The sequence below is a fragment of the Lipotes vexillifer genome, unplaced genomic scaffold, assembly GCF_000442215.2.
Source record: "Lipotes vexillifer unplaced genomic scaffold, Lipotes_vexillifer_v1.1 scaffold689, whole genome shotgun sequence".
In the NCBI taxonomy this organism is placed as follows: domain Eukaryota; kingdom Metazoa; phylum Chordata; class Mammalia; order Artiodactyla; family Lipotidae; genus Lipotes; species Lipotes vexillifer.
The window spans coordinates 1,979,947-2,004,958 of record NW_006772359.1 but is presented as its reverse complement, the minus strand read 5'-3'; the positions used below and the strand labels follow the sequence as shown (position 1 = coordinate 2,004,958).

The 25,012-nt window shown below is 41.6% G+C and overlaps 1 protein-coding gene across 2 annotated transcripts in view; it reads right to left on the bottom strand.

The window, feature by feature from the left end:
- The window catches only part of TIAM1 (TIAM Rac1 associated GEF 1), a 149,296-nt gene that overhangs the window by 8,596 nt on the left and 115,688 nt on the right, over nucleotides 1-25,012 (bottom strand). For both annotated transcript variants that reach the window (XM_007447422.1, XM_007447423.1), the window contains 9 exons: nucleotides 24,627-24,695; nucleotides 24,189-24,314; nucleotides 18,638-18,746; nucleotides 14,995-15,174; nucleotides 14,780-14,898; nucleotides 8,031-8,139; nucleotides 3,987-4,045; nucleotides 2,987-3,089; nucleotides 451-538 (listed from right to left, as the gene is read on the bottom strand). In XM_007447422.1, the coding sequence (XP_007447484.1) occupies nucleotides 451-538; nucleotides 2,987-3,089; nucleotides 3,987-4,045; nucleotides 8,031-8,139; nucleotides 14,780-14,898; nucleotides 14,995-15,174; nucleotides 18,638-18,746; nucleotides 24,189-24,314; nucleotides 24,627-24,695 (962 nt within the window). The remainder of the gene's footprint in view (nucleotides 1-450; nucleotides 539-2,986; nucleotides 3,090-3,986; nucleotides 4,046-8,030; nucleotides 8,140-14,779; nucleotides 14,899-14,994; nucleotides 15,175-18,637; nucleotides 18,747-24,188; nucleotides 24,315-24,626; nucleotides 24,696-25,012) is intronic.

The window sequence follows — 25,012 nt, the reverse complement described above, 5'->3', positions numbered from 1 at the left end:
ACACGACGAGGAATCCCAGCAACACTGCACACACCCTCACCTCCTCCCAGGTGAGTCTCCATCTGCTGTACCTCAAAGATGTTACAGTATAAATGATGCACCCAAACACCCAAACAAAACATGAGACAACCATGTCCTTCTAACCCACCAAATGTACGTATAGGAAGAAAGCCCTCGTTTGAATGTCAAATATATAGGTGAAAATTCCGATTTCCTTTTAGAAAGATATTAACGAGGTTACTGTCTACATTCTGATAAAATGAGTTTAATTTATCCAATTACTGTTACTTGATAAGTGTTAAATACTTTCTCAAGTGCACAAGAGAAAGAATGTAGCTTCTAGGGATGCACAGGCCGGTCTGCAGAACCCAGAGGGGTTGGGGACACCAAGCACTGTCACATCCCTTCCCTCTGGGCGGCACCTCCCACATTTCACGGCTCCAGGCTCACCTGCAGCACAGGTGGAAGACCCTCTCCGGCCTCCCTTCAGACTCCGATTTTACGTGGACAATTTCACACACAGCATTTGCTTCTGCATCTAGAGAAATTAAAACAAGGATGAATGAGAGTATGTTTCAAAGAGATTTATTTGCATTTTTACAAAAGCATTTCCCATGCTTTGGTGTAGGATTAAATAGAGCAGAGCCACATATGACCAAGGAAACTTCATTCCTATCCTATGATCTCAAGAGACAAAATGATTGAGAACTTAATGGGCGTGAAGGAAAAGAATGCCTGGAAAATTACCAGTTGCTAAAATCTCCTTCTGGATGCTCTAAAAGGACAATCAGTCAATCATATTGATGGAAAAACTGACCCTTTTAGCTGCACAGCCCGTTTGGCTGAACTATTTTAATTAAGTGATTAGTTGTTTTGGCAACAGTTGGACTAGACACAGCCCAAGATTCCAGTGCTGATTTCATCAGGCCAGTGATATAAAGAGGCAGGCCCCTGCCATCTGCAGCACAGCCTTCCCCCTGAGCGACTGGGACTAGTGCCCTGGACAAGCATGTCCTGGGAACGAATGGGGCTCCTCTTTCTCAGCCTGCCCACAGCACCCAGCCTGAAGGAAGCCAGAGTGGTACACTGAGAAAGTGAGAAACAGTTATATTTAGAAACAACTTCTAAGTCTTTCAGTGCCTGAATATCATATTATTTTGCCTGGTTATTCATTATTAGTGTTTATGAAAGAAACAATTCACTGCAGACCTCAAGACTGCACATTGTGAAGTCTCATCCTTACCTAATGGTTCAAAACCCTAGTTACAAACCCTCATCGTGCCCACATTATTTAACCAACCAGGACCCATATGCAGAGAGTTTCACAGGTTTTCCCAGACGAAGATGAAATCTAGAAATTTCCACCTTCTGATTCTCATATCCACTGGAATTTATTTCATAACGAGATGTGTTGGCTAGTCTCTCTAAGTCCATTAAAATAAACTTTTATCTTGATTTTAAACTGGATTTGAATGAAAAACCGAGGGCGGGAATGAAATATCATCTTCACAAAGATGGCTTTGTTTTCCAAACTTAAATTCTTCATGTATTTAGTCCTCAATGAAGGCAAAATTCCTGGCTAAGGAGCCTTTGCGGTTTGTTATAAGCATATGCTTTCCTATTTATAAACCAGGCGCAAGGAAACATATGAACTAGATAATTCATAATCTAAGATTGCAAAGTAAGACAATGCTAGTGTTTAAGTGCCCAAACCTCAAAATATTATTATAGCTGTTTGTGGACCCATGCTTTATAAGAGCCTGAAAATTCATGTGTAAATCAATTTTACAAATCAAATCAAAGCTAAAAAGGCACGAGGGTCCTCTGGGCCAGTAGGTTAGACAGAAACCTTCTTAAGGCAAATAATCATCCCCAATACATTTGCCAGACATGCTTTCTGCATTTGAGTTTTCCTCCTGCAATGCATAACAACTGAGAAGGAAGTGGCATCTACTTTAACTTGGGTGGGTAACTGGAGGTTTCCCAAATACTGCAGAAGGTTTTTCCTCATGACACTGGACTAGGAAAGAGGTGGTTCTATAAGGATTAGAGCCAATTTTATGGCTCATGGAGGTGACAAGTGAAAATGGGGAAAAAATGAGTGACACCCACCGGACATGAAGAACTTATCGCTCATGCTAGATGCCAGAAACACAAAAGAGAAGTACAGATCCACTGTGCCCCTGCAGAGGTCCAGTTCCATGGCCCCTCTTACAAGCAGAAAGCTGTACCTGCTGTCCAAATGGGACGGGAATAGGGGTGTCCCGAGAGTTTCCACTTGACCCCAAAGCTGCTCCCTCTCAGGTGTGCCCGGGAGAACCATTGCTGATTGCTCCTCCCTAAAACAGCCTCAAATTAAGCCCTGGATGGGGCCGCCGAGTCATAGCAATATTGCTATTCTTAGTCAATACCGTGCTGACATTCACTTCTCTTCTCATGCGCTAAAGCATCAACTAATCATCCTAGCAAGTACTTTCATCACTACCTAACAACTTGCTTCACCGCTACGTGGGTCATAGAAAAAGAACTGACATTTCATGCTGATACAAAGATAAAGATTTGTAATGCTTCAGGAAGAAAGAATGTATTCAATGGTGTTTTTTGTGCTTCGGGTGGTCTTTTTGGGTCTCCCAGTTAAAAGGCAAGTGAGTTATTTACATGGGCTTTGTCTGCTGATGGTCACAAAGATTCTTCCCTGAAGTATAAGACTCATTGCTACTTAGATGTGAGTCCCTGTAGTATTATTAATATATATAACAGAATGAATAGAATTCCTTGGAACAATATTAAAGGCACTACCTCCATTCACTTAGTTCATTCATTTAATAAACAGCTGGGTAAATAAGAGGCAATGGAGAGACTGAGGGAAAGGAGACTTAAGCACAGAAGGAAATAGATGGTAGGGTGGTTAGAACCAAGAGTGTGGACTCAGAAAAACAATTCATACATACACAGAAATATGTACCCAACCTGTTTCAGAGTTTACCTGCACTTGCCAAAGCTCGAACCTGCAAAGCTTCAGTAGGAATCATGTGTCGAAATCGGAAGGGGTCCCAGTCCTCGTAAATTGAAAGCCTGTGAGATCCTACCTGCAGGAAGAGAAGGAACTAGGTGCATGAGAAGTCTGTGCTCAGCCCGGACTAGACCCGCACACACTTTCTAAACCAGTGATGTTGCAGACATAGAGAACAGACTTGTGGTTGCCAAGGGGGAGGGGTATGGGGGAGGGAAGGACTGCGAACTTGGGGTGAGCAGATGTAAACTATTATATAGAGAATGGAGAAACAACAAGGTCATACTGTAGAGTACAGGGAACTCTATTCAATATCCTGTGATAAACCATAATGGAATAGAATATAACAAAAGGAATGTCTACATGTGTATAACTGAGTCACTTTGCTGTACAGCAGAGACTGGCACAACACTGTAAATCAACTACACTTCAATAAAATAATAAAATTTTAAAAATATGTCATTAAAACAAATAAATAAATTGTTTTAATTTTCAAAAGAAAACCCAACAAGAACAACAACAAAGCAATGATGCTGGAACCCTGGGTCACTCCCCCATGTGCACTTTTGTTCACCCAGCAGCAAGCCAGAGGCCATGTGACAAATCTGCTGAGGGTGCGCAAATAAGCTTGCTAACCAAAGTCAGGCAAAAGAGAGACAAAGGAAGAAACAGAAAAGGGATCCCCAAACAAGCACAGAGGGGCAGGAAGAACAGGCAGTGGATAAAAATAGTATTAGGAAGGTAGGTTCTGGCCGTGGTAGGCCCAATAGCTGTTTACTTTCATGCTCTAAACGTGAGTCTGCCTGCAGGAAGACAGGATGGGCAATTTCCTTAAGTCCTCGGCAACACTTAAAAAAAATCATAAAACACTCATGCCTGACAAAGGTGCAGAATTACGATTACGCAGATACAACTGAGGAACAGATAGTAAGGGAGATACTTTGAAACTATGGGGTGAAATAAGAAGTCTTACAAGTTTCCTCTTCTGTTTGGAACCATCTTTATACACAAGGACCACAGCAGTTTTGAAGACTGGAAAAACATAAAATGAAGGCAGTTATGGCACATAAGGGTTGGGTTTTCCCCTCCACTTCAGTAACTTGTGGTAACAAACACTACCGTTATGAAGAGGACAAGACAGTCCCCATGAATCAGCTCCCATTCCACCCTCCACTCACTCAGCACATCTGAGAGACGCAAAAACCTGTTAAGACAAAATTTTCCAGGTCCCAGATAAACAGAGAAAGCCTGAAGAGATGGAAATAAACCCTCCTGCCCCACTGGAAACTTTTGGGTAAAATATATTTTCACTAGGGTATCAATTCAAGCTTAAAACTTCAGCTTATACACATCTAACAAAAATGTACGAGTTCAGCAGCTGAAGGAACAATACAAACACCAATAATAATAATGTTTAAGGTAATTTGTATTTATGCAAATTAAGCTAATATTACACACACGCAGAGTGCTCCTAATTCAGGAAGTGTAATTCATCTTTTTTGACCTCAATAAATAAAAATTAGTTTATGAAGTAGAATGCAATTTTACTTTTTCCAAACAGGATGAATCACAATAAACTATTTAGAGGCAGGGAGTATGTAGTTTTATTCTTATATTCTTTGGGGGTGGGGGAAGATACAATGGAGTTATGCATAATCTTCCATAGAATTCCTTAAACAATGCCAAGCACGTTCAGCACTCAGTGATTCTGACTCCCCCTGGAGAGGAAAGAAGAATTGGTGTCCAGAACGACAAGGAAGGGTGACCCCAGCCCATCCTTGGCTCCCTGTATCAGGGTCTCCATCTCCCTTCACACTCTGACCCCAAGGCATAGCAGGGACCACGTTAGTCACATGGCAGCTGGAGGGGGCACACCTGGTGTACCAGACACACAATTACAGGGAATTCTCAGGGACAGGATCCCCAGGCTCCCAGGCCCTCTTCAGACTAACCCAACGTGTCTGGTATATTTTTTATCATTGTTTATCCTACTGACCCATCAGGCTCCCTTTGTGTAAGACTGCAGGGAAAAAAGCTTTCGGGTACAAAGAAGTGGACCCCAGCCACTGGGTCTGAGCTGTCACAGCACCTGACTTCGTAAAAATCCCAGAGGACAGACTGCGAGGTTCCCACTGACCCCAGGAGGCCACACCAGCTCTGCATGGAGGCTGCACAGTAGCACCCGAGGTGGCCCTCTGTCCTTACCATGAAGCCTTCAGAAATCACAGTGTCCAGGACAGCAGGTCCCTTTAAAATGGAGGGAGCTCCACTGCAGGAGAGGGTGAGGTTGCCAGTGAACTTAGTCTCAGAAGACCCACCATCTCACGGGGACCAGAGCTCAATGAGGTTGTTGTTGTGACTCTAAGAAGGCTACTGGTCGGCCTCGGTTTACCTGGACCATCTAGGATCACAGCAGTAGGGCCAGAGTGGACCTCAGTCTGGGCTATAAGCATTTCCGCCTTGATCCCTCCCGGATCCGCAGCCGACTGTCACTCAGTTGACTCCAAGTGTTGCCCATCCCTTCAGACACGGCCTTGATGTCCAAAACGCCTGGCTGCCCTGACCAGCCTAAATCACTCTCTCGATATCCCCAAAGGTGAACATCTAACACCCTTTAAGGACGAAACCTAAACAAGCTATTTCTTTCCTTCTTTTAAAGGTGGTGATGGTCAGCCCTGAGTACAAACTAAGCCGTCCTGGGAATAAAACATCAAGGTGCTGGGTGGGCAGCCAGCCAACTTTGTTTTCAGAAGAAAGCAGCACTATTTCCCGAGATCAGAGCAATGGAAACAAGACAACCACATTTTAACCCCAAAGCTACCTGTTCAACGGTAATTAAGTTACTTCCATCACAGCAACTCTTCCTTGTTTCAAAACACATTTCTAGGGCTTCCCTGGTGGCACGGTGGTTGGGAGTCCGCCTGCCGATGCAGGGGACACAGGTTCGTGCCCCGGTCCGGGAAGACCCCACATGCTGCGGAGCGGCTGGGCCCGTGAGCCATGGCCGCTGAGCCTGCGCGTCCGGAGCCTGTGCTCCGCAACGGGAGAGGCCACGACAGTGAGAGGCCCGCGTACCGCAAAAAAACAAAAAAACAAAAAAAACCCCACATTTCTAAGGCTCTGTTAGTTCTGCTTGCTACTTAAAAATCACACCGAAACGGCCAAACATGTCACCTTTTAAGGACTGGGAATCCATAAATAAGCTCATTACGATGACGGCAGCCTGCCTTGAGCCAAACACACACATTGCCCCCCAAACCTCAAAAGTGGCATTTTCCTGAACCCTTTCTATCACAGGTTGGCAAACTAGGGCCTGCCTGTTTCCGCACAACCTGCCAATACAAGTGCCCATTTGTTTACATACTGTCTACAGCTGCGTCTGGCTACTTATGGCCTCGCTCTGTGAAGCCTAAAATATTTACTATGTGGCCTTTTACAGAATACGTTTGCCAACCTCCTACTTTGTCCCAAAGGATTTTCTTTTTCTAAATCTGTTTATTTCTAACTATAGGAAATATGTAAAATTCAGGCGACAGGCAAGAAAAATCCCAATGCTGAACTCTGGAATGGTTCATCAATAGCCCAGCATCAGAAAGAGGGAGAGAGATGGTTTGGATCATTTCCGTCAGAATCCTACACCCCATAAATGACCTACTCAGAAGCATCAGAAAGCTCCCAGACCTCTCCAAGAAGAAATTGCCATATAAGAAATGCAACTGTTAATGATGGGAAAAACAAAACAAAGCAAAGCAAATAGTATCCCTCCCCCTGCCAAAAATACCCACTACTATCAAAAGCCACCAGCATGTCAAAATACCCCACTACTCCTCTGTATATCATATTTAGTAACATGTTTTTCCTTCACATTTATATGCTCCTTTATTATTTTTAATGAAATGGCATCAACAGCTACAGTGGCTCTTTGGAATCTTTAGGAATATCACTAAGGTTTTCAATGAAAGCTGAGTCATCTAATTAGGAAGTCCAATAAATCTTTGTATTAAATACTCTGATTTTAATATCACTAGGATATTCCATTGGGGAATGCACTGTTCACATCGTAAAAGAAAAAAAGAGTTCAGTTAAAGAAGCAGTAGGCAGCAACACCCTCCCTCTTCTGCCCCCAGAAAGATAAGGTAAGGAAGGAGAATGGAAATATTAGACTTCCTTTATACGATGTTCCTGCCCACGAATCTTCTAGTGGGAGGCTAGGAAAAGACACAACCTAAAACAAAAGCATGAACACTGATCACTGATCACTGATCATGACTGATCGTTTTACACCCAGGAATAACACTGCATGCTGCACAAGCATTTACACACAACAATGAGCCATGTTTCCTGAATATGTACAGTGCCCAGTGGACTAACCCATAGTTTTTCTCACTCAAAAAGCATTTTACAACACAACCACATGAGATTTCTAATTGCAGCAACTGCATCCATCTGAACTGGCTTATTGGAAAATTAATCATTCACAAACATCACTACTTTCGCTGCTATTAGCCACGATGCGATTGAGAAGCACCTCGTGACTGATCAAGGCATCCAGTGATGCCACCACAGGTGAGGTGAGAATCATGCCCTGAATCCTGGCATCACACAGAGCAACACAGAGTTGGGAAGAGAATAAAAGGACTGGGGAGCTCAGAAACAAATAGTTTTGTCTTGATTTTTCACTTGATTTTTCCTTGGTTTATTATTAACTCATTATTTTGAAAAGATATTCAGAGCAGCAGCTTAAAAAAAAACCTTTTCCTGCCCGTATGTCTATACCTGGGGGAGACCTGAACAGCCATTTCCTCCCTCTTGGTAGCTGGGTGGCCACATTCATCATACATAGCTGGAAGGTTTAATTTAGTATCTGTGACATGTTGGTGGCCATAGCAGGAAGACAATGCAGATAACTGTAATTAACTATATTTTAATAAATTGTGTCTTGGAAAAGAAATGTTAACTTACTGCGAAAAATAAGCCAGCCTCCCTCTTCCCCTCCAAACCTTCTCGTGACACATACCAAAAGCTGCCAATTCGGGCTCCTTTTTCCACTTTCCCAGCGAGGCTGGTGGGTTTGGCCAGATCACAGTGGTGTGCAAAAGCAGGTCTCCCATGCTCAGATCTGCAACCTGAAATCCAGGGCAAAACTTACTGGGCGATGTTAAAAACACTCAGATATTCATGACATTTTAAAATTCAACAGGCTGGTGTCAATTCAACTTCAAGAAAATAATGTCTCTAAATAATGTCTCTCATTTGGTCAACTTCTTTTCCCTTATCCTGTCTGCCTATCAGAATTTCAAGAATAAGGTGGCCAAAAGGTACAAATCGGGCCTCTGAAATTCACACACAGTAAACCTGCCAAAATTGATGTACAAAATTGGAGAGGGTTTCTGTTCAAATGGAGAGTTATCTAAGGAGAACAAATGGCTGTCAACAACAAAGATCCAGCCCAGGAAACTGCAGACATTGCCACCTGTGAGTTTAAATCCCTTTGGAGCCAGGGTCTTCTGGGAAGCAGTGGAACCAATTATTTCTTCTTCCGACTCATTTTGAGGAAGATTTCATTTCACTTTAGAAGAGGGAAAAGAAGCCAACTGAGGAGTTGGGAGATTGTTCTTTAAGGTTGTGCAGCTCTGGAAACCATGAGGTCTAGTGTTGTGTCCTCGAAGGTCAAATCTAAACCATCTCAGACGGACAAGTTCCCCTTCTCCTTGTAGAGACATGATGATCCTGAGATTCCACTGGTGTCTACACCTCACAATAGTCATGTGTGCCTTTTTTACTGGAGTCCTTGGCCCACTTCCAAGTCTATCAAAATCCCATCCTCCCACCCACTCAGCACCCTAATCACAGGCGAAAGGATCATCTGGTCTGTCAATGTGCTCCCTGTGCAAACATGTTAGAGCACGAGGCTTTGCAGAAATCAGAGTCCACGGTCCATCCCACTGGGAAACACCATAAATTGTTAGGAGGGTCTCCCTCTAGTACGCCTCCCTGAAGCACCCGCCCACCAGCCTCTCACTTCTGCTCTGCGTCCACAGAAACCAAGCCTGAGTTCTTCCTCAAAGCAGCAATTTGAATATTTGAAAACTTGATGTTGAGCTTCAAGGACAAATGGCTCTGGGTGTTTTTTTTTTGCTGCTTTTGATCTGACTGGGTTTCTAGATACAACAGCTGCCGAGCAGTCCTCCACGGAGCACGGTGCCATTTGACACTGCCCTTCTCAAGCCACCAGGTCAGGCTACAGTGCTGGAGATGGGGCTCCAGCAGTATAGAATACAGTGGTTATTGCTGCCACTATAATGGTTGGGATCATTATAATAATTAACAATTACTCTAATTATTATTGAGCAATATTGTTAGTAGTACCGTCAGTGGTTAAAAACATTAAGCAATTGCATTACTTTGTACATATTAAGTAACTAGTCAACCAAACACCCAGGACAGTATCCACTAAGGGAACTATATAGTCTCCACTACCCACGCCCCACACACCACAGCAGAGTGGTATATACATAAGTCAAATTACTTGGAACCATTCTGGTCCACAGCCTTAGAGGGAATGTTTTTAAAAGTGATTAAATGCCATATGATCCAACAATCCCAATCCTGGGCATATATCCAGACAAAACTATAATTCAAAAAGATACATGCAACCCTATGTTCACTGCAGTGCTATTTATTGATACAATAGCCAGGACATAGGAACAACCTAAATGTCCATCAACAGACAAATGGATAAAGAAGATGTGGTACATATATGCGATGGAATACTACTCAGCCATAATAAAAAGAACAAAACAATGTCATTTGCAGTAGCATGGATGGAACTAGAGATTATCATACTAACTAAAATAAGTCAGAAAGAGAAAGACAAATACCATATGATACCACGTATATGTGGAATCTAAAATATGACACAAATTAACTTATCTATGAAACAGAAACAGACTCACAGACATAGAGAACAGACTTGTAGTTGCCAAGGGGAGTGGGGAAATGGAGTGGGAGTTTGGGGTTAGCAGATGCAAACTAGGATATATAGGATGGATAAACAGCAAGGTCCTACTGTATAGCACAGGGAACTATATCCAATATCCTGTGATAAACCATAATGGAAAAGAGTATTAAAAAAGAATGTACGTATATAACTGATTTCCTTTGCTGTATAGCAGAAATTAACACAACATTGTACATCGACTGTGCTTCAATGTTTAAAAAGTGATTAAAGATCACTGGGGTAGATCATTGCCCAAACTCGACTTCCTCCCTCTATGTATCTGCACCTTCCACCATGTGATTTTCTAGTACTCCCCACTAGACTAGGCTAAGCCCTGAAGTCTTTGGGCTTGGCCATATGAGTTGGGCCGTGGACTTGGTATCAGAAGTTTCCACAGCCCTCATAAGTTTCTGCCTTCCAGCCACGGAAAGGACATGCCCAAGACAATCACTGCTGCTTCAGCCTGGATCCTAGAATGCAGAGACATGGAACACTCTGAGACCTAAGCTCTGAACCTCACCAAGACAAGCCAAAGCCCAGCTGACCCACACCCTGTGAGTGAAATACAAGTATTTGCTGTAGTGAACACTAAGATTTTTAGTGCTTTGTTACCTGGTAAAAACAGGCTGATACAGTCCCAGTGCACATGGTTCCTCTCTCTTGACAAGTTTCCACACTGTAAATGTATTAAGGGGGTCCGGGCTGCTCCCTCTGGCCAATAGCCTCTCCCCTGGCCTTCCACTGGTCCCCTTCCCAACATCCTATCAAAACTCTGAGACAGGGCTTCCCTGGTGGCGCAGTGGTTGAGAGTCCGCCTGCCGATGCAGGGGACACGGGATCGTGCCCCGGTCCGGGAAGATCCCACATGCCGCGTAGTGGCTGGGCCCGTGAGCCACGGCCGCTAAGCCTGCGCGTCCGGAGCCTGTGCTCCGCGACGGGAGAGGCCACAACAGTGAGAGGCCCGCGTACCGCAAAACAAACAAACAAAATAAAACAAAAAAACCAACTCTGAGACGGAGTTCCGCTAAAAGGCCTCTACCCCAACAAGGACTGGGATGCCTCGCTGAGTCAGGTTTTCTGAGCTTAAGGGGAAATGCCCTCCTTGGCCTTCTCTTCCTCTGACCTCAGCAAAAGGGATGCTTGCTCTGTGTGGTCCAGCCCAACTCCCTAGAGTTTAACATGGGGTAGGGACTGAAGGTCCAGCTTCATCATAAGATGTTTCTTTGTCCTCTGTGGATATCTGTCTTCAGGGACCTCCTGGGGACAGTTGGCTCGTGATAGCATCAGGTACTCTGTGTCCCTGGAATGTTACCATTTCAGTATAGACCTACCATTCCCAGTAGATACTGATAAATATTCCCATTCCTGTTTACCAACTGTTCACAGTACCAGTCTAGGTTTTTTCCTGGATATTGCCATTAAAAGGTTACTCAATAATCAGGAATCACCTTTGTGAAAATGAGGCCATAACTTGTAAATGTCTGCCTCTATAGGCTGTTTCCATGGCTGTTCCAATATACTGCTTGCTGTAAGTACTGTTGCAGAATTATAACTGATATTGGCACAGAGCATCCTATTTCCCCAGGACCGTTCTCCCTGTGGTTTTATTCTTGTGGAATCAAGACCACTCTATCCTTTCCAGTTAGAAGACCATTCTCTTCTATGGAGAAAAAAAGAGATCAAGTAGATCTGAGTCATTTTCTTTGAGTAATCAATTTGTCTTTGGCTACGATACCTTTGGCCCCTTTTAGGGGCCTATTTCTTTCTTATTCTTCCTATAGTGCTAAGACATAACCTTTCAGTGCTCTCTCTGGCATCTTCTCCAAGCCTTCATTTTTCTGGTCTTCAGACATCCTAATACTGATATAGGACTTTCCTACCCTATAATACTGGTATATGATCAAATGTCCCTCCTTCCATCTTTTGCACATTTTTTTTTTCCCTAACATAATCTCTGCTCACAAGAGACTGCTGTGTATAGCACTGTATCTCTTTGTTCCTTGTTGGAAAGATTTCTTACTTGGTTGACAGAATTTTATTTTAGAGGACAGGCAGTCTCACCAAAGCCATATCCCCTTTTATAGTCTCTGACTTTTGAATCGTTTTCATCTTTTTTTCTAAAGTCTTTGCAATCTGCTATCCATATCACCTTCTAGTCTTTAGCATAATGGTGCTTTGCTCTCATTAAAATTCAGAAATCAATTCAGAATATAATGAAAAATATAATGAAATACGCTGAAATTGTTCATTTCCATGACCCAATAAAATTCACTCCTGTCAAGATGAAACAAACTAAAATACAGGATGGAAGAAGCCTTATGATCTAAAACGTCTGCAGTATTATTCATAGTCATCAATAAATGAAGCCAAGCCAACTGCCTGACAATAGGAATTAAGTAAATCATTGTTCAATCACACAATAAAATATTCTACCATAATTTCAAGGATTCTTTTGAATCATTTAAAATAACATGAAAATTAAATAATTCTTTGTTCACTATAAAAAAATTCAAGGTACAAAATAACTTCCAAAATATTCAAGTATAAAGAAATATATTTATATTCAAGTATATAATATACATAATTTTGTAAAAATGAAACACCAAAACATCAAGAGGTTTTGCGTTTTGAGATCATAGATAATTTTTCTCCTTGCCTTTCTCTGAGGTTTTCCCTTTTCTTTAATAAACATAGTACATTTTCCTTACTATAATAGTTTTACAAGAAAATGGGAACTAAATCAAGAGTAGCAGTGTCCATCCTTTCTACACTCTGATAGATTAAATTATCTGCCTGGTAGACTGAGAACATTCTCATGCTCTGCTTGAAATATCCACGTAGAAAAAATAAATTGTATTTCAGTGGAAAACTATGCACACCCTCCTGGGCTATCAGAGTCCAACCCTGTATCTATGTGCCTTTGAACTCCTTTGCCACTCTTTGTAAGGTGTAGGTAACAGATAAATGTATAAATTCTCTCTAGTCTGGTAGCGACTTCCTCGTGCTGTAGAGAAACCAATTTGTCTCCATTCACAAATCATCTTGACATTTCTTCACTTCATACATATAACCTGTGCTATTTTGACTGTCTGGTTCCCTCACATCATCTGAGTAAAATAAATTCCTTCATATGTGTTCACTTGTACATCTCTATGAGATATCATGAATTTACCTTTTTCTGAAAAATCTTTTAATAGTCCAAAACCTTGTTTTGTTTCACTGAGGACATAAACGTGAACCTAGATAATAACTCTTTATACCTCTGAAGATAAGGCTGTTTTCACGTCTAGACTAAACAACCAAGCCTTACACCCATTCTCTCCCCACCCCGCCCCACTGCCTTTCCCCCTCTTTCCAGTCACAGCAAGAGAGTTTTTCTTCATAGTTCCCTCCCAGCTTGTCTCCTTTTTTGAGGCAGAAACCAAAACAAGGACAATATTCCAATCAAATCATGAGGTACAGAGGCACGGATGAATATCATTACATATCATATCTGTAATGATATATTGATTCATTTTAGTATTATCAGCATTTTTATTCACATAAGCTCTTCTCAATGACTCAGGCACAACTTAGAGTTCATGCTATGTTTTTCTCAAGTACATCTGTTCCTGTGACTATTTCTTCTAAGTAGATTTTCAGGCAGACTTAAAGAACAAGATTCATAGTCATTTGAAACTTTCATTCACTCAACAAGTATTTATTGAGTACATACTACATGCCGGTTATTATTCTAATCTCTGGGGATATAGCCTCCGCCTTCATTGGTGTTTAGAGAAACAGCCCAAGTTACGATCATGGAAATTCACTCTCACACTTAACACAAAACAAAACCAGAGGTCCCGAGGGTGAAGGGGTGGAATCAGGACATGTTTCCTGTATTAAGAAATAATTCAGCTGAGAAAGAAAATTCACAATGTAGCCTTGCGTAAAGGATAAAACTTCCACCAACATGGGAATGTAAACTGGTGCAGCCACTATGGAAAACAGTATGGAGGTTTCTTAAAAAACTAAAAATAGAACTACCATATGATCCAGCAGTCCCACTCCTGGGCATATGTCTGGAGAAAATTCTAACTCGAAAAGATACATGCACCCCAATGTTCACTGCAGCACTATTTACAATAGCCAAGACATGGAAGTAACCTAAATATCCATTGACAGATGAATGGATAAAGATGTGGTATATATACACAATGGAATATTACTTAGCCATAAAAAAGAATGAAATAATGCTATTTGCAGCAACATGGATGGACCTAGAGGTTACCACACTAAGTGAAGTAAGTCTGACAGAGAAAGACAAATATCGTATGGCATCACTTATATATGGAATCTAAAAAATGATACAAGTGAACTGATTTACAGAACAGAAACAGACTCAGAGACATAGAAAACAAACTTATGGTTACCAGAGGGAAAGTAGCGGGGAGAGAGATAAATCAGGAGTTTGCGATTAGCAGATACAAACTACTAATATTTAAAATAGATAAACGACAAGGTCTTACTGTATAGCACAGGGAACTATATTCAATGTCCTGTAATAAACTACAATGGAAAAGAATCTGAAAAAGAAGCTGAATTACTTTGCTGTACACCAGAAACTAACACAACACTGTAAATTAATTATACTTTAATTTAAAAAAAGGTTTCACCAACAAAAACACTATCCTTGTAACTATTTTACTTACAAATAGCACCTTAAAACGAAACAAACCAACCCAGTTCTATGGATAGGTGTGCTGGGAAGAAGTGGGGGTCCTTACCTCTTTTTTCTCACCAGTCTGCTCAGCAATCAGCTGGTCAAACACAGCCCCAAATTCTTCGTGGATTTTCTGCATTTCATTGATATGACTTGCAACCTTATTCATGGTCTTGATGGCCACTAGAAGAAAACAGGTCATGAAATAAATGAAAAGGCTGTTTAAAGACTCTCATGGAGACATGAGCAAAGAGCAGATCTCGGGGGCCCATGACTCACAATCCAAGTGGTAGTGTTCCTCACTCTCTGCGTCCGTCAAAGCAAAAAGCTCCTTCAGCAGAAGCGGGTACTTGAGGATCCTCTGGATGGGCTTGATGAGGTAAGACTCCAGAGTGGACGAGTGTTGCTGCTTCGGGTTCTGGGCATCCAGGAACGCCTTGAAAGCCGCGTCCATCTTGGCTGGAAGAGTTTAAATACAGGTTGTCTGGGCAGGATGTCGAAATGACTCCCTTCTCACAATTTCGCTCACTAATTCCAAGGTGCCTTTTTTACAGGACTGAGAGTACCGTGAGTTGTCAGAGGGGGGAAAGAGGGCTCAGAGGGACAAGTGGAAGGGCCTGTCCATCAGATTTATTTGTTTATCTGAGGGGCGGCCCAGTGAGTTAAGGGATAGCAGAGTTTGTCAATCTTATACACATGGATTTTCAGGGGCTGCTGTTTATCGTCCTTGCATTAAGAATGTCTTCTTATTCTGATACTTTGACATCTGAGGCCTTACAGAGCCTGGGGAAACTGCCCACCTCAGAGCTGGCCAATTCCTAGGTGGTAAAGGACTCACCTGGAAGCATGCCTTTCACATGCAAGCCAACCAATCCAGAGCCACCTGCCTCCTTCCCTCTTCTATTAGGCTTTTACACTCTAGGCCACTATTTCCCCTGCCCCTCCACCCCAGAGCCTGCTGAGATTATTCAAATTACCCAATCCTAAACCTGTTTACCCTGCCTCACCCATTCCTTCCTGCAGAAACCACAATAAAGGGTCTTGCCCATGTCTTCCCCCTCACTCATCCTGTCTCCTGGTGGGCTGTGGTAGCTCCCCTCATGGCCCTGCATGGCGTAACACTCCCCCTTCTCTTGGGAACCATGAGTAACAAACTATCTTTCTGATGGCAATTGTCTCCTGATCTGTTGGCCTCACCATATCTGAATAATATGAAAGCCTACGTTTTAAAACACTCCTTACGCCAGTTTTTCTAATCCTTCAAGCATTTCCTTGCTGGTAGAACCCCTTTTGAGAAAAGGCAGGAAAATAAAAAGCAGCAGCGGCACCTTGCAGCTCTGGTAAGTGGAGCAAGGCTGATCCCCTGCAGTGAACGCCTTTTAAGATCTGTTCTATGTTAATTCGGTGCTACCAGCTATTAGGATTTATTTCAGAGGGAAACATACATCTGACCTAAGGTAACTCAGGCAGCACTTTCCTCACCAGCTGGGCTTTTATCTGTGTCCCAGCTGGGCTGAAAAGCAGCCCTGGGGAGTTGTGGGTCCCCAGACAATTACAAAGGTACCTGCCAGTGGATAATTAGGAAGACACGACTTATGCCTTCCAGGTGCAAAGAAATGGCAGAGAGAGAGGCTGAAGTGAGGGCAAAGAATGGGAAGACGAAAGGACAATATATCAAAGTGACTAACTGTAGGCATATATTTTTTAAGCTTCTGATAAAAATATATTTCCGTCTCCAGTAATTAGGAATGTGAGCTAAGAACAGAAGATGTTATAAAAGGACACCATGAAACTGTAAAATGATCTTCTCACTATCTTTATTCAATTAAGAAAAACAGCAATCATGTGGGGAAGGCCTTGTAAAGACTACAATCTTTTCATTTTGTTTAAGCCCCATTAAGAGGAATCAGACTCCATGGGTCCAGCCACCAAATCCCTGAAGGGAAAGAAGACTGGGAATGAGGTGACTGAGGAGAAGCCCATGGCCTCGGAAGTGAGCCCAGGCCCAGAGCTGATGCATGCGGAGGCTGCAGCTTCCGTGGACATCCCAAGTCTTCGTCCATGCCCATAAGGGGCCTAGGAATTCCCCCTAAAGTCCTCATGCCCAAAAACACAGCCATGTGCGTTTAACCCATCAAGTGTATTTCACACATCAGGGCAAAAGAGGGCATGGTTCTCAGCTCTTTGAGCGGTAAAGGGCATCACTCCCATGCAACCTAGATGGGAGTCTGTTAAGAATCATAGGCTTTTTGTCCTCAAAGAGTTCTCTTCATCTTCTTGGCACATCTGGCCATTAGAAAAATGTGGGTCACACCTAATGTCTTAAGAGATGGTTTTGAAGGATTTTCTAATATTTTTCAGGTGCAAAAAATAATGGTTTTGAGTTTTAAAAATCTATAGGGGCAGAATTTAATCTAATCAAACGATTCAAAATAACACAATTACTTTAAGAACTCTCATGAGTATATAATTTTACCATAGAGTAAAGTGCTCTAAAACTGTTATGTTAAAAACTCTCATAACATAGCATTCAATTAAAGTTTAAAAAGATGCACACACACAGAACTATATGACCAATTCAGCATGTGTAAAACCACAGACTAGGCCATACAGCAGGACAATTTCCTTGTCCTACAGCAGGACAAGGAAATTCCCAGGTTTCCTTTAAATTTTTGTGCTGGAGTAGAACTCTTTTGCCTAGACTATGACCATCATTAAGTATGTCATTATCTGGGGCAGGATCTTTTGTTGTCCAGAGACCTGTGTTGTATTAATGTTTATTATAATACGTTTTGAATTAAATCAAGCTAGTTCTCTTTGGCAACAAACATAAATATAAGTAAATTACTTACAAATCCAGCAGCTGTTTACACGGCAGCCACAGTAAAGTGTTCAAGAAGACCAGGCTGATTTCCAGAGATTCTTTGAAATCGAACTTTCTATTGGTTCTACTGTTTACCAAGGACATGTTTCTCTAATCCTTTAACCTATCAACAGTCACATGCAGAACTATGGAAGCGAAACAACTCTCTGGAGACTCTCAGAACACCCCATCATCTTCCTAGAACACTTAGGAACGGGAGCTTGCCAATCTAAAAATTCTATTCTCTTCCATGCAAAATATAATTACAGCTGGAATGATTTCTGTAAATAATTGAAACAATTTTAGTAGTGATGGTGGTGACTATTATCACACACCTGAGAACAAAAATAGGTGAGGGAAAAATGAAATGCCACAAAAAGGTGTATGAAGTGTGGTAGGTTATAACAAAATTAATGAAAAATAGAAATAAAGCAGGGGAATTCTAAACTCCCTACGTTTCTGCATAATTGCAAAATGACTCATCAATTCTGGCCCCAAATAACTGAGTCAAAAAGTTGATGGTAAGAAAATTGACAAAACTGTTAATTCAAGATATAATGCATTTCATTTCTCAGTACAGTCGGGCCCCCGTATCTACAGGGTCTATCCACAGGTTCTGCATTGTGAATTCAACTCACCATGGATAAGCTATATCTGGGGAAAAAAATTCCAGAAAGTTCCAAAAAGCAAAACTTGAATACGCTGCACACGGACAGCTATTTACATGGCACTTATATTTTATTAGGTATTATAAGTAATCTAGAGATGATTTAAAGTATACGGGAGGATGTGCACAGGTTATATGCACACACTACGCATTTTATATAACAGACTTGAGCATCCTCGAATTTTGGTATCCATGGAGGGGGGCAGGTCCTGGAACCAAGCCCCCACTGATACCGAGGAACAACCGTACCCTTATTTGTGGCCTGTTGGAACATCCATCTGGCACGACAATGACTCAGATTTCTGTCCAAAAGCCCCCAACCACAGTTGGCCACACAGATGTGAACTGACAATGAACAGGCCCACCTGCTACCCAGTCCTCCCAGGCCTTACCTTTCACCAGAACCTTGGGGACCTTCGTGTGGCTGGCACAGAAGGCACTGTAGAGCTTGAAGCGGTCGGCATAATACAGAAAGGATCCCCCCAGAGAGAAGAGCACCTTCTGGATTTAACAAGAAACAGTGCAGTTAGGTTAGAGTCCTCCTCGTGTGGAAATATCAGTAGGATATAGCAGGGAGCTCGCAGCTGCCTGCCTCTCCCCACAGATCAGCCTCACTCACACCTGTCACAGCCTGTCTCAGCTCACTGATGGCCTATTGGAAAGTGTGTGGGCTTACATATTTGTGTAATAGATGCCGGATTTGGCTTTCTCGGTAATTACAGTCAAGATGTCACTGGTTTTCCAGGCTTGTGTCTTTCAGTGGCCTATCTGGGATGTTTGAATGTTACCGAGAAAGTAGGTACGGCATTTTGGAAAAGACAGAAATCTGAATTCTCTCATTAGTTCCTGTTGGGAGGCAGAAGTGACAAACCAAATAAAGGCAGGAAACGCATAAATCTCCCGAAATAGAAAACACATTTCTCTACTCACTAACTCCACCCTCTCCAATGCCATGCTCTCTTCTAGCAGGAATAGATAAGAACATAAGAAACAGACTCAACTAAGGAATCACTACTGTCTCCCAGGCCATACCCTCTGCCCCAACAGGATCAAAACTAGGTGGAGGCTTTCCCTATTAGGAATTTAATATGCCTGAGGTGGGATACTTTTTATCCTACACATTTTATATAAATATATGTAACAGGCCTCAGAAATGTATCTATGAGGTTTCACAGTGATCTAGTCTAGTTCAGAAACAGCTATTGCTTGTTTAAATTTAGAATTTAAAACGTACGTTCAAAGCAAAAAAATAAGCTATACATATAAACATATCCCCATATCTCCTCCCTCTTACGTCTCCCTCCCACCCTCCCTATCCCACCCCTCTAGGTGGACACAAAGTACCGAGCTGATCTCCCTGTGCTATGTGGCTGCTTCCCACTATCTATCTATTTTACATTTGGTAGTGTATATATATCCATGCCACTCTCTCACTTCGTCCCGGCTTACCCTTCCCCCTCCCCGTGTCCTCAAGTCCATTCTCTACATCTGCGTCTTTATTCCTGTCCAGCCCCTAGGTTCTTCAGAACCACTTTTTTGTTTTTAGACTCCATGTATGTGTGTTTTGGATTTGAGTGATAAATTGGGTTCCACAAAGTGCACTTTACTGAATGAACAATGCAGAGAGATCTGATAGAATATTAAAAACAAAAAAGATTTATTATGAACCACACATAACTGGTAATTAGAGGCCTAAATTCTTTTCCTACATGTTGTACTTTTCCTCCTTTACTCCTCAAGCCCCACCCCTCCCCAAACCTCACCCCCTTGACCGAGAGGGTTTCGGGAGGGGCAGTCTGACTCTGTAGGTATAGTCATCCTTTGAGCTACATTCAACTCTCAAATGAGAAAAACTATAGAAGAAAAAGCTCTAATTGTAACGTCTTACTTTAGCCATATCAAGTCATTCACTTGTTTAACTTTATATTTACTAGGCACATACCATACAGCAAACACAGACAGAACATTAAGGTATTCATTTGTTCTTCCAGCCTTAAAAAATGATCTCAGAGCACAAAGTGTGCACAAAGATGAGGGATTTCTACACAAAGACTGCTTTCCCCCTGTGTTTCTCTTCTGCAGGACTTCACAGAGCCTCTCACTGGCTGACGGACATTGCAAACTTCCAAGGGGAAATTTTATCAAAACTTATTTCACCTCAGAACCAATTTTTTTTTCCCTAATACTGTCTTAGGCAACACAATTTGAATATTTTAACAAGTCTTTATATTTTTGACAAATATATAATCAGGATTTAAATGAAGCAGCAATGGCGGAAACCAACAGCAACAGGTTTAAGAGTGAACACTGACTGTCCAGACGCCAACTCAGAAGTGCCAGAGAGCAGCCCCAGGGCCAAGAATATTGAACGTGCACCAGTTGTCATGTCTGACAGATGGAATGGAGAGGGTCAGATTAGGCACTAAATTAGTGAAATGAAGGTCGGGGAAGAAAGTTCCACTTAAATGGAATTTACAACACTGACTGCTTAGAGTAAACTTGCTAAAAGGATCACGCACCAACCCCTCCCTAGAATAACTCTGCTCATAACACAGTTACGTTCATATTCACAGGTCTGATAACTAAACTCTCCTGAAGTGATCAACTGACTCTAAACACAAAGAACTGGACTCACAGCAAAAGCCTGCTACATGAATATAATGAATGTTAGATATTTTAGATTAAAACCAAATGTTTTCGGGTCTGTCCGCATTTTTGTTATGTTCCACATTAAGCAACTCTTTGATTAACTGACAAACTACTGGCCCTTATCATGGTGTTCTAATATCCTATTAATTAATTTATCAATGAACCAAACTGTACTGCAAATGGACAGTATGACCAACTACCCTGAAGAGAAGAGAAACGAACTAACACAAGCAATTTCTGAACACAAAAAATGAACTATATGCAGTAGTTAGGGTTAAAGGGATATTATGCCTGCAACTTACTCTTAAATGGTTCAGAGAAAACAATTATATTCTATATACAGAGAAACACACACACACACAGACACACACACACACACACACACACATCCATAAAGGAAATAGGTAGGGAGAGAAAGGATAAAGCAAATGTGTTAACATTTGGAAGAAGGCTGGGAGAAGGCTGTCTGGGAATTCTTTATACTATCTTTGCAACCTTTCTGTAAGTCTGAAATTACATCCAAATAAAAATAGAGAACTATACATGAATATATGTCCATATGCTTATGTGTATGAATATGTGTGTGCATTCTAAATGACTCCTGTTGCAGAGAGGGACTGTAAAGAGATGACACACAAAAATGTATCGCAGGGGTAGTCTTCATCTCATCCTACAAACCTGTATACATAACTAACATTACACCGCCAGGGTTCTGCAAGTGTTAGAAGAGAGTCAAAGTGTATGGGGGTCCCCACCTATATGGGCAACTGAACCCAAGTTCAACACAAGTGCAAAAGCAATTCGGTGGAAAAGGACTCAAGGATAGTCATTTCAAAAAATAGTGCTAGAAACATTAAATATTCATATGCAAAAAAAATTGACTTTGATTCACACCAGATCAGAGACCTAAATATAAATCCCCAAATTATGAAACTTTTAGGAGAAAATCTTTATGACCCTAGTTTAGGCAAAGAGTTCATCTTATCTGTGATGAAAAGTATGACCCAAAAGTATGACCCAAAAGAGAAAAATTTGAAAACCTGGATTTCATTAAAAAATAAAAACTTCTCAGGGGAGGGACAAATTAGGAGGTTGGGATTAACATATGCATACTACCATATATAAAATATATAACCAACAAGGACCTACTGTATAGCACAGGGAACTATACTCAATATTTTGTAATAACCCTATAAGGGAAAAGACTGAAAAAGAACGGACGTATACGTATGTATGTGTGTAACTGAATCACTCTGCTATACACCTGAAACTAACATAACATTGTAAATTGACTATACTCAATTAAAAAAAAAGAAATCAACTTAAAAAAAAAAACTTCTCTTTGGGAGATACTGTATGACAAGGAGAAAATATTTACAAATCATATATCGGTAAAGGGCTCATACACAAAATTTCCAAAGAACTCTCAAAACTCAATGATAAGAAAACAATCCAACATAATAAATGGGCAAATGATCTGAAAAGACACTTCACCAAAGAGGATATACTGAAAGCAAATTAGCACATAGAAAGATACTCGTAGTCATGTCATTAGAGAAACTAAAATTAAAGCCACAATTAAGTGCCACCACCTACCTGCTAAAATGGCTAAAATTAAAAAGAGTGACCCGACCTTGTTGTAAGAATGAGGACGAACAGCTGGTGGGACTGTACACTGGAACCGGTTTGGAAAATAGTTCCACTGTTTCTTAAAAAGTTAAACAATACACTTACCATATGACCTAACCATTCCATTCCTCGGTATTTACCCAAGAGAAATGGAAGCATATATTCATACTAAAACTTGTACATAAATGTTCACAGCAGATTTATGTGTAATCACCAAAAACTGGAAAAAACCCAAATGCCCAAGAAAGGGGAAAGGATCACAAAGTGCAGTGCATCCACACAATGGAATACTACTCAGCAATAAAAAAGTAATAATTATGGGTATATGTAACAACAGGGATGGAACTCAATATAATTACACAGTAAAAGATACCACATAAAAAAGTGTATATGCTATATGTTTCCATTTATATAAAATTCCAGAATGCTAACTAATCTGTAGTAACAGAAAGCAGACATAGTTGCCTGTGGCTAAGAGGCAGCCATAAGAGGAAGGAGAGAGGAATCACGAAAGAGCAGGAAACACAATTAGGGGTGATGTTATGTTCATTATCCTGATTGAAGTGATGGTTTCACAGGTGTACATGTATGTCAAAATTCATCAAACTGTACACTTTAAATATATGTAGTGTATTGTATATCAATTATACCTCAATTAATCTGTTTTTTAAAAGTACATGAGGGTGACATGTAAGCCAACACCATTGTGCACAAATCAATGAACGTTTGTCAATCAGAAACACAGCACAGGAAATTTCTGCAATAAGGGAAAGCCAATCAAGGAGAAGGAGACAAGCTGTCAGCATCCTCACTGAGGCACTAGTCATAAATCCTCACTAGGCTACAAGGACATGGCTTCCCTGGTGGTGCAGTGGTTAAGAATCCTCCTGCCAATGCAGGGGACACGGGCTCAAGCCCTGGTCTGGGAAGATCCCACATGCCATGGAGCAACTAAGCCCGTGCACCCCGGCTACTGAGCCTGCGCACTAGAGCCCGGGAGCCACTACTGAGCCAGTGCACCACAACTACTGAAGCCTGCGTGCCAACAGCCTGTGCTCCGCAACAAGAGAAGCCACCGCAATGAGAAGCCTGTGCACTGCAATGAAGAGTAGCCCCCGCTCGCTGCAACTAGAGAAAAGCCCGCGCACAGCAACAAAGACCCAACACAGCCAAAAATAAAATAAATTAAAAAATAAATAAATTAAAAAAAAAAAAAGGCTACAAGGACACTGTGTGCTGGAAGATTGTCTTCCTCCTAGATAATTGATAAGCACTTCCATTAACCAGTTTCCCAGAACAAGATAAGTTAATTTGTTTGTTGGAAAACCAAGAGTGCTGGTCTAATCTGTTAATAGCAAGTATTAAAGGCCCCTCTACATAAACAGAACAAAAGGTAGGCACATCTTCCAAAGCAGAAGTCAACAGATACACCAGTTTAATGCAAGTCAGTGGCACTGGTCCTACCTCAGCCAGAAAAGCAAGATGCAGTGCGTTCCCCTCTCAGACTCCCTTTAGGAAATGACTCCACTGGCAGTTCAGTGAAGACTCAAGACCACAGCAACAACGCCTCCTGTGATGTGTTATTAGGAGATTCGACTTGACCTATAGGATAGCCCACCCTTGACATTAAGAGGCAGCTTTGCACTATTTGAGGATGAGACTTACCTTAAATTGATCAACTTTCTCAAGCTTTTCCAGATCAGGTACCAATCTCACTCCATCTTCTAGAGTTTTAAGGAATTCTACTTGAAACTCTACCATTTCAGTTAAATTTCCAAAGAGCACATCAAGCTGGAAAATGCAAAAGAATTTCATCAACCCCATATTTCATCAGTGTGCAGAACCTTTATTTGCTTCTGATTTCAAAGTTTTTCTACCCATACTTATAAATTACGGTAATGCTCCCACCACCAGAAGGCGGGGCAGCTCCCTCCTTCCTCTCCAAGTGCACACCGAGAGCTCTGCAGGCACTAATTTGATCTATTTATTACAATTAAATGAATTCAAAATGTTCTCAGTATTGTGTGTACTCCCCAGTCCTTCCCCTTCACCAAGTCAAGCTATAGTGTGACCCTCACAAAGTTCAGACAACTGCCACCATACCTCATCTTGGGTGAGAAAAGTTTCTTTTTGAAGAGGTTTTAGGTATCTCTCCATGAGACAGTTTAAGTCCTAAGGGTTGAAAGAATATGTGATTAGCACATCTAAAAGTCTATAAAGAATCTAAAGAAAGAAAAATTATGTCCCAAATGCTAACATTTCAGTCTTTACGTCACTGAGGTCCATTGAGGCAGAAGTGAGCCAACCTTTTCTCAAAATATTTCAGACTTTGCAGGCCATATGGTCTCTGTTGCAACTATTTAACTCTGCTGCTGTACAGGAAAGCGGCATAAATAATACATAAGTGGGGCTTCCCTGGTGGCGCAGTGGTTGGCAGTCCGCCTGCCGATGCAGGGGACACGGGTTCGTGCCCCGGTCCGGGAGGATCC